Here is a 10,166-nt window from a genome sequence, read left to right as displayed (position 1 = left end):
CAGTGTCATCTACTGTATCTTGGGCCATTCCATCCCCAATCCTCTTGGTTTTTGTCCTGCCTCTGGAAGAAAATAAGGCTGACAACTTTGTGCAACTATCTCACTTAAATCTGATTCACTGATGTAGAAAACAGGGATGGAGATGTTGTTTCTGCATGAGGAAGGTAAAGGCCAATGGGAGAGATCATTAGGGTGGAGAATTCTGCCTTCAAGTGGGGGAATTAAGCACTCTGGATAGGCTGTAACCTCTGTCGGACTCAGCAGATGGGGAATCAGGAGGAGAAACTTTTTTATTTTAGCAAAGTGCATAAAGAGTTATGCTTTCACTCTCGAGGGAATGCTATTTTGTAACACTGTTTTTGCAAGATTGTGGCTTCCTCCACCAGTCTACAGAGTTCTTGGTGAGATACTTGTCTCTTACAACTAGCAAGTCACTGGTCCTCTTCAAAAAAATGAAGGATGAACAGAGCAATCCTGGGAGGAGGTGCTGTCATTATTCCCATTTTACAGTTGAGAAAACTGTCAGGCAGAAGTTAAGTGACTTGCCTAAGGTCATACAGCTAGGGAATCTCTGAAGCTGGATTCAGGTGTTCTGTTAATTAGCACTTAATAAATGTTTGTTGATTGGTCACCAATTGCTGGCTGGACATCCCCACTTGTAAGTTCAGGCATCTCAAACTCAGACTTGTCCAAAACCTAATTTTTTACTTGATCTTCCCCCCCCAAAAAAAAAGTATATTGGGTAATAGGCCAGTGTTGCAAAGTCTCAGAAGAACTTATAGACTGAGCCCTTCTCCAAATCAAGAGGCAAAAATTTTATTATGTGGCCAACAGCAGGCTAATTCCATCTGGGGTTTTTAACAATTAACAAGGGAAAGCTGAGAGCTAAGGTCCCCAGAGGAACTCAAATTAACCAGGGGGAAGATATTAAGGAGATTCCATTAAGTGTGGCAAGTTCCTAATGACTCTGTAAGGGGGGCTAAATTCCTATAGAAGCAGTTTTAGCAAGGGATAATGCTCCATAGGTGGACTAATCCTAAAAAATAGTTGGGGGAGGAGGGATTGCAGTAGAGTAGGTCTTTGATAGAAATATAGCTTTGGGGGTGGATATCATAGTTTAGCTCTCTGATTAGATCCATTTCATTGAATCTATGATCCAGTATTAGATTATCAACTTAGCTTTCTGATTAAGTACAATGAACTGTGGTGTCCTGAAGATTTAGTCAATACCAGGTAATTCACAAGGAATAAAAGACTTACTTAAGGAAAAAGGTCCACTTTAAAGAGATAATTCTATCAGTGCTTCTCCCTGCTAGCTTCTGGAAAGTATCTTGGACAGTAAAATTGAAGCTCTCTCCTGATACCACTACCTGCTCCCAAAGACCTGGGATCCTATTCAGTTCCCTTCTTTTCCTTTTCTGATTCATTTTACAGATGAGGAAACTGAGGCAAATAGTGAAGTGACTTTGTAATGCCAGAGAAACTGAGTCAAGATAGAGATGAGAGAGTTTTTAATATTTTATTTGAAAGGGAGAGATTTACTGGGACCAAATTAGGATCCATGGTTTGGCCCCAGGGCTGAATGAGATTATGGTCTCCAAGAATCCAGTATCCAGCAGCCAATGCAAGTTCTCCATGCCATATTTATACACAGTAGCTAAACAAAGGCAAAGGGGTGGAGTCCAAACTCTGGTGAGCAGGAATCTCCAGGCAGGAACCATAAATCCAGTTTTGGAAGATTGGGGGGTAGGATCATAAATTCTAACCAACTGGGAGTTAAGAAAATGTCAGACTCCAGACATAATGTCTGCAGTTCCCCTTTCTGAGTTTACACATTGACAATTTACAACCTAAGAGCAAATAGTCCTGAGTTGCATTAGTCTTCATGAACCAGAGGTGGGGTTTGCAATAAAGGGGATTGAGGCAGAACAATTAAAGAAACCAAGGCAGGACCAATTAGGGAAACTGAGGCAGAACAATTTAGGGAAACTGAGCCAGAACCAATTTAAGGAAACTGAGTCAGGACAATTAAAAAGAACTGTGGCACAACAACTTGTCCAGAGTCACACAGCTAGTAAGGCCAGATTTGAACTCAGGAAAATAAATCTTCCTAACTCTAGGCCTAGTGCTGTACCCATTATGGCACCTAGCTTCCCCAGCCATATTTTATCATGCATCTGAAAACATGTTTCTCAGAAGGCATCCATAAGCATCACCAGGCTACCAAAGGGCCACAAAAAGTGATTAAGACTCCCAGTTTATGGGGAACCTTCCCAGGTTTTTTGTGTTGCCATCACCCTCCAGAAGTAGTCTGGTATTATTTATCTCTTTGCACATCAGTCCCCCCCACTTCCCCTCGAAGTTCAAAATAAGCTTCCGGAGGGCACTTCTAGCTCCAGTCCATTGCCCACTGCCTGAAAACTGACTGAAAGTGGAGCTAAAAAAACCTTTGTGGAAGTGAGTTCCTCCCTCTGCTTTCCCACTGGTCTGGAAGAGGTTGAGAGTTACCCAACTCCCCCAAGTACAAACCATTTCCAGTTCTTTAGACTCTCTTTTCTTTTGGTTTAGAACTCACCTCCCTCAGGTCAGCAGAAGCTTAGCTCAATCCGTGCAGCTGATTCTGAAGTGATAACCACCACAGGGCAGTCATTCATTTCCTGTCTGTTAGGTCAACTTCATTTTTCAAGGAATTTGGAGTCGCTGTGCCTCCCACTTTTCCGGAGATGCTGATAGGGAGCAGCTAGGTATGCTGCCTTCTTTTGTTCCTTAATCTAGAACCAGGTTTTCTAATTCCTTTTTTTCAGCCAGAGCTGAAAGTCTAGAATATTTGAAGTTTTTCTAAAAAGATAGACATGTACTAGAAGTGCCCATTTTTGTGTTCCAGACTAGTGCAAGTAAAGATGATGGGCTTGGGGGGGAATACTACTCCTCAACTAGAAGATTCTCATTAATTTAATTAAATATAAAAAACAAAACCAGCCTTTATTCAGGACCTGGGCTTGCCACTGGATGGCTAACTAGGCTGGGGTTATAAAGACAAAGAAACAGTCTGCCTGCCCAGAAGGAGTTTACTTTGGGGGAGGGGAGAGCTTTTTCATAGACTTTCTTTACTTTCTCATTCTCTGCCACAAATGAAGTTTAAGATACGAATGGTTTCCATAGCATTTTCTCTCAGAATCTCCCCAAGGGATCCCTAGGATCATGCCCCAGCGCCCAGTCCCTGGAATTAGACCAGTTTTCAAATTTGATTTCAGAAATGTACTAAGTGGTGTGATCCTGGACAACTCACTTAACCAGTTTTGCTTCAGTTTCCTCATCTATAAAATGGGAGTAATAATAACACCTATCTCGTAGAAAATTGTTATGAGGGCCGAGTGAATGAATAGTTGTGAATCACTTAGCCCAGAGTCTGGCAGATAGTAAGTTATAAAAAGTGTGTTATTCTTGTTACGTTCTCCTTCTTTGTCACTTTAGGCTCTCCTATCTGTATTCGCAGATTCTCCTTTTTTCCTCAGTTTCCCCGTCTTTCCCTCTATCTCCTCAGTCTTGTGGCCTCTCTCCATAATTCTACCGTTTTTCAATATCTGACTTTCCTCCGGTCCTTTGCTTTCTCTTCTCTTTTCCTCAGTTTCTCTTCTACAAGTCTCCCATTCTCGGACCCGCTAACCTCTCCTATTTCCCTCCGCTTGGATTTGGGGGGTTACCCTAGTCAGGCACTTATGCGCGTGCGCGCGTGACCGGGGAGGGGGGGATGAGGAGGAAACAGCTTGTGGTCGCCGATATGGGCTAGGAGGAAGCCTGCCTGAGTAATAGCTTTTTGGGTGGGGGTGGGGGTGGGGTGGATGGCTTACTGGAAAAGTCAAGCAATCTCCTCCACGAGCAAGGTAACCGAACTGAGCTTTGGAAGCGATTTCTTGCTTTTGGCTTGGCTGCAGGATGGTGTCCGAGAGTGCGAGAGGCAGGTGGGACCCGCTACTATCCCGGTCTGATCCTCATTTCTCCTGCGGGGATAGTGGGTTGCTTGGAAAGTTAAAAAGCTGAATAGTTTGGGTTTTTACCTCTTTCTTCAGTCTAAAGTTGGAAGCGCGAGCCCCAGGCTCGGTACTCGGCCCTTCCAGTTATTGCCAGATGTTGGAGGCGGGGCACAGATTCGTATAGAAGCCAGGGACTCCAATTGCAGCGTCGGGAAGATTTCAGGGAGGAAAGACAGCCCTCTCTCCCCCCCTTCCCCCTCCCCCCCCCCAATTTCAGCGGGGCCTCGGACTGGTCCAGGGCGTCGAGGATCTGGAGGAGGGGGGCGGATACCCGAGGCTCTCTCAACGAGCTTCGATCTCCGCTGGGGAGACTGCCTCTTGGTCCCTCCCCTCCTCTCTTCCCGTCCCCTCTCCCTCCTACTTCTTCAAGCCCCTCCCCAAGGTGGGACTCCGGACGGAGGCGTCCGTCTGGATCCCAAACTCGCTCCTCCCGTTGGCAGCTTCGCCGGGCTTCGCTTTTTCCAGCCAGGCTGGGACACGTCGCCTGAGCCTGAGACGGTGCTGGTCTCCGCCGCGGCACTTTTGTCCCGGGACTCCGGGGATTCTCGGGTAGAGGGCTTGGGGAAGAGACCCCCTCGGTGCCCCACGCCGGGGGCTCCCCGCCCGAGCGCGTCTGTCCCGCGCTGAGAAAGGCCCTCGCGCCCGGACGCCTGCGTCTCCCCGCCGGAGCCAAGTCCCCCTGGCCCTACGTCCTGGACGTCCTGACTTTCTCCGCCGTGGGCTCGTCTCCCCGACTTCTCCACCGACTCTCGGACGCCCGAGTCTTCCCAGATCCGGGGAGCCCTCGGCTTCGGGACACTTAGGTGTCCCCGCTGGGGGGGGGCGATTTTCCAGCCCTAGCCGCTTCCACCCCCCCACCCCCGTCGGGACTTTCCCCAGCTCCCGGACGCCTGGGTTTACCTCCATCGGGAGGCCGGAGCCCGAGGGCCCGGGCGGAGATGCGGCGGGGGGCGCTCCTGGCCCTGGCCCTGCTGGTGTACGCGGGCTACCTGCTGCTGGGCGCCCTCCTGGTGTCGGCGATCGAGCGGCCCCACGAGAGCCGGCTGCGCGCCGAGCTGCGGGCGCTGAAGGGGGAGCTCCTGGAGCGCAGCCCCTGCCTGGACGACCCGACGCTCGAGCGCTTCCTGGCGCGGGTGCTGGAGGCCGGCCGCCACGGGGTGTCGGCGCTGCGCAACGCCTCGGCGCCCTCCAGCTGGGACTTCTCCTCGGCGCTCTTCTTCGCCAGCACGCTCATCAGCACCGTGGGTGAGCGCGCCCGGCGCCCGCCGGCCCGGCCTCCCCGGCCCTCCCGCCCAAGTTCCTCTGCCCCCTCTCGCGATCCTCCCCCTTCCTCCCCTAAGCTTCTTCCCCTCCCCCCCCAAAACTTCCTCTTTGTTTTTAGCTTTTAACCTGTGGTTGGAAGCCAAAGGGGAGGGGAAATCCCAGCTGGTCCAGCCTCCCCCAACCCGGGTGAACCTAGAGCTTCCTAGCTAGTTCTGGAAGGAGAGGGGGACAGTTCGCTGGAGAGGCCCCGGTCCAGGACTAGTTTCCCTTCCCTGCCCCCTCCAACCTCCAGACACTTCTGGGGAGGGATCTTGGAAGCTCTCCTAGCTGCCTCCCAACCTGTGTCCTCGCAGGGGCCTGAGGTTCCAGCCTCTAGCCTAGCTCTTCACCCCCGACCCCCCTGAAGCCTTCCTTGATCGGCGAACGCCCCTAGATCTCCTGCTGTCTGCAGCAGAAGCAGTGGGACCAGCAGCCTCTAGTCCCATCCCAGGGTCCCTTCCGCGAGCCTTTGCTCCATCACCCGGAGATTCCATGCCAGGGAGTTCTAGGCCAGTTTTCCCCACAAAGCCAAGTCTGAGGCGGCACTGTGGATGGAGAATGCTGGGAAGAAGGGCTGGAACACAGAAAAAACCCTTTTTTTTAAACCCCACCTCTTCCTCCAAGGGATTGTGGAGAGGTAATTTGAGAAGCGTTCTGGAGGACAGTTTCCCAGCTATGAAAACAGGGAGGAACCAATTGGAGCTTCCCAGGAAAGCTTCCCAGACTAACAGGGACAATGTGTTTTACAGCAAGGGATGCAAAACTTGGAATCAACAAGAGCTGGGTTCGGATCCCGCCACAGCCGTGTGATGCTAGGCCACTCCATTTTTCTGGGTCTCACTTTCCCCATCTGTCAGATCAAAGAGTCAAACTAAACAGATGTTTTTCATTTCAAAACCTAGGATGCTAGAAATAATTCATTTGCCTCAGCAGGGAAACTGAGCCCCTGGCAGGGTTACCGGCTTGCTGAGATCCAGTCTTTGGGCAGGAATTGGCAGCTTGATGGGGGAGCACAACTTAGAAATGCCATCCTGCCCCCCACGCCCTCCATGAAGCTGGCTCCTCTCTTACTTTTGTTCTTCCTTCTCATCCCTAGGTTATGGCTATACCACCCCTCTGTCGGATTCAGGCAAGGCTTTCTCCATCTTCTTTGCCTTGCTCGGGGTGCCGTTTACCATGCTGGTGCTGACTGCCACGGCCCAGCGCGTGGCCTTGCTGGTGACCCACACGCCACTGCGTTGGCTGCAGTTACATCGAGGCTGGGACCGAAGGCTGCTGGCCCGCTGGCACCTGGTATTGTTGATGCTAGGGGTTCTGGCCATCTTCTTCCTGCTGCCGGCCGCCATCTTTACCTATTTGGAGCAGGCCTGGACTTTCCTTGATGCCTTCTACTTCTGCTTCATCTCCCTTTCCACCATTGGGCTGGGGGACTATGTGCCTGGTGAACAGGAAGGTCAGAAGAACAGGGGCCTCTACAAGGTGCTGGTCACAGGTGAGTAGTGGATCTATCAGCAAAGGATCTGGGATCCCTAAACCCCCTGCAAAGGGCTAATTAGGGGAACTTGGGGAAGGTATGATTCTGTGCACGGGGAGCCATCACACACACACAATCACACACACCCCAGTCTGAAAGGGCAAGGTTTTAGCCTGTGTCTCACCTGGATCTGGGAGTCCTTGGGTCATGCTGTTGCCAACATTTATTTCCTATTCCTTTCCTTTACACTCAGTGTACCTGTTCCTGGGACTGGTGGCCATGGCTCTACTTCTCCAGACCTTCCGGCGTGTGGCTGATCTCCATGGATTGACTGAGCTTGTTCTGCTGCCCCAGGAGTGCCAGGATGAGGAGGAGGAGGAGGAGCGCACAGATATCCTGGACTCGAGAGTTCATTCCATTCACCAGCAACTCAACTCTGGCACCCACTCAGACTATGCGTCCATCCCCCGGTAGCCTCCATCCCGTTCCCCTTGCCCAGGCCTTTTCCTAGGGGGCCAGGAATGGACTTTGGACAAGACTGAGCCCCATTTGATCCTTGCTGTGACTGTTCCCTGGGTCTAATTCCTGAGCCCAGCTGTCCCTTGGCATGGGATAATATTACAAGTATTCCCCATCTCATTTGATGCCAGCTGTGCCCAAGTGTGATTGGGAGGGAAAGGCTGGAAGAAGAGGGCATGGGTTGGGAAGGGAAATCCCTGTCTGGGTCCCAATTCCCACACTCACAAGCGTCCTTCAAGCTTCAGAGATTCACCTTGGGGTGAAGAGATAAATGCCCCAGGTTTGCAAGACTTACCATCTGAGTAACCAGGAAGAGGAAGGCAAGGTCCTTTCAGGAAGAGAGGAGTTGCAATTTTTGAGTTAGTCACTTTCTCTACTCTGTTTTCCCTTCTGTACAATGAAGAAGTTGAACTAGATAGTCTCTCAAGAATCCTTTCAGCCTTTTCAGTGGGTCTTTTTCATATCCCAACTAGGCATCTCTCTCCCATTTCTTATTCAATAGAGTCAGTAACTAGGACTAGGTGATCAGGATTTAATATTGGGGCATCCAAATTTAGGGTCCCTGAATACAAGATGCACTTCTCCCTCTGGCAGCCAAATTGAAGGTAGATTACTTTGTCCCTGCCTCCTACTTGCCTTGGGCACAAATCCCTAATTATAGCTCTTCCCTCACTCTTTATATTCTGGTTATGATTACTGTTGCTCTTTCCTTTTCAAAGAGGAGCATATGACATCGGGAGGGTGATGTCTTGACTTGCAAGTGAGTTGAATTTAAGTGAGTCAGATTTGAAGATAGCCCCAGATGCTTCGGGAGACCGTGGTCTTTTTTTATTTCCCAGGTCTTAAATTTGTCTGAGGCAACACCCATTCAGTAATTAAAAGCTAGGTAAGAATTGAGGCAAAAGAAGCCCAGTTTTCCTTCATAAAGAATAAACTTAGGAGGGGAAGAATTAGCAAGCTTTGTATGTAGGGAACTCCTTTTTCTTCACCTATTCCTATCTGCTTTCTCTTTGACCTCATAGGCTGTAGGAATGATTCCTTGGGAAAAGGTAGTGGTTTATAGAGTTGGAAGCAAAACCAGTGATCTTTCCCTCTATCCCTGCCTATCCCCACGCCCTAGGACTGCCTTTCTTCCACTAGGTACAATGTGGAGTCTACTTGGTCCCAAGTTTGGTGAAAGAAAAATTTTGACCTTTGCCAGAAACAAAATTATTTTTATTTAAAAAATTAGAAGGGGGCAGTTAGGTAGTGCAGTGGATAGAGCACCAGCCTTGAATTTAGGAGGACCGGAGTTCAAATCTGGTCTCAGATACTTAACACTTCCTAGCTGTGTGACCCTGGGCAAGTCACTTAACCCCAGCTACAGAAAAAAGAAAAAAATTAGAAAAATTAAAATTAAAAAAAATTATTTTTAATACACATTGCTTTAGGAATCATGGTAGAAGAGAAAAAATCAGAGCAAAAGGAAGATTTATGGAGAGATTTAAAAAAAATGAACATAACCATGTGTGAGAGACAAAATTCTTAATCCAATGATTCTAGTTATAAGCATATCTGTAAAAAAGTCCAGTCCTGCCTTGGAAAATCTTTGCATAAGCCATTTTCCACATACAATTTCTAGGATAGTGTGAATTCATCAATAGATGTGACTTCTTTTTCCCTCTAGTGGTCAAAAGTGGTACTGCTCAAGTCAAAGAGAAAAGTTACTTCTCTCTCCCTCTAGTGGTCAAACGTGGTACTGCTCAGGTCTTAGCAAGGATATCAGGCACCCAGAGTAGTTTTAGAAATGCTATTGACTGACTGCTCATAATTAAGCTAGGGCCTCTTACTTTTTCCTAGCCAAGAAAAGTCCAAATGGGGTCCAAAAGTCAGACATTTCATGAACAGCATTTAAGCACTTAACTGCCTCAGTTTCCCTATTTGTATAATGGGAAATAATAGTACCTATTTCCCAAGGTTGACAGGAAGATAACACACTATGTAAATACTAGCTGTTGTTGATAAGATTTTCTAAGGGGGGGGGGAATCACATAGGACAATACAAAGATACTGAAAAAAAGCTTCTATATGACGGGGACAGGATAAGTGTGAAACAAAACCAAAAATTCTAGTAATGGCTAAAAAAAGCAAACAATAATTTTTGTTAACTTTTTTCCCACATAGGCCTGACTCTTCATGACCCCATTTGAGGTTTTCTTGGCAGAGATGGTAGTGGTTTGCTATTTTCTTCACCAGCTCATTTTATAGATGGAAAACTGAGGAAAATAGGTTTTAGTGACTTGCTCAGCATTATGCCAATTAACCAGGAAAAAGACCACTAACAATAGGAAAGCCCATAAAGCAGGCCTTTCCTAATGAATCCACAAAAAATTGGGGGGTTACGACATTGGTAGGCTAGCCCCAAAAGGCTTTGGGGAGTTAGTTAGGAAGTGAGGTACAAGTAGATTCTTGTAGGGGAAAAATAACATGAGGGTTGTTGACATTATAACTTGGCCTTCAGTGGATACAGTAACTGTGATGTTTGTCAATAAAAGGAATTGAACAAGGAATACAACAAAGTATGGATCCATTCTCTGTTGTGCTAATTTTGGCCTAACACTACTAAGAAAACACAGGTACTCCATCAATCAGTACCACATCATCTATATGTGGAACCACTGTTTACAACAAATCGAGAAGTTTTGGATGCTGTGGAGAAGTTCACTCCTTCAGTAGTACGCTTTCCAGGAACGTACACATTGATAATGAGATTGCCAGAGCGAACTCAGTGTTTGGGAGGCTGAAAGTGTGGGAGAGGGGAGGTATTAGCCTGACTACCATATGGAAGGTATACAGAG

At 48.1% G+C, this 10,166-nt stretch overlaps 1 protein-coding gene across 1 annotated transcript; it reads left to right on the top strand.

The window, feature by feature from the left end:
• The first annotated feature begins 4,435 nt into the window (after positions 1-4,435).
• Positions 4,436-9,878, top strand: KCNK6 (potassium two pore domain channel subfamily K member 6). The gene is made up of 3 exons (XM_074277301.1): positions 4,436-5,279; positions 6,433-6,828; positions 7,064-9,878. The coding sequence occupies exons 1-3, from the start codon at positions 4,973-4,975 to the stop codon at positions 7,282-7,284; spliced, it is 924 nt and encodes a 307-aa protein (XP_074133402.1). The 5' UTR covers positions 4,436-4,972; the 3' UTR covers positions 7,285-9,878.
• Positions 9,879-10,166: the final 288 nt, after the last annotated feature.

This window comes from Sminthopsis crassicaudata, chromosome X, assembly GCF_048593235.1.
Source record: "Sminthopsis crassicaudata isolate SCR6 chromosome X, ASM4859323v1, whole genome shotgun sequence".
In the NCBI taxonomy this organism is placed as follows: domain Eukaryota; kingdom Metazoa; phylum Chordata; class Mammalia; order Dasyuromorphia; family Dasyuridae; genus Sminthopsis; species Sminthopsis crassicaudata.
Note: the sequence above shows the minus strand (reverse complement) of the source record. Positions and strands in the feature narration are given on the sequence as shown.

What these genes read in the sequence shown, in the direction of transcription:
- KCNK6 (XM_074277301.1), top strand. Translation starts at nt 4,973, where the DNA reads ATGCGGCGGGGGGCGCTCCTGGCCCTGGCCCTGCTGGTGTACGCGGGC. An exon ending in CACGCTCATCAGCACCGTGG is followed by an intron (nt 5,280 to 6,432) that starts GTGAGCGCGCCC and finishes TCTCATCCCTAG; the next exon opens with GTTATGGCTATACCACCCCT. An exon ending in CTACAAGGTGCTGGTCACAG is followed by an intron (nt 6,829 to 7,063) that starts GTGAGTAGTGGA and finishes CTTTACACTCAG; the next exon opens with TGTACCTGTTCCTGGGACTG.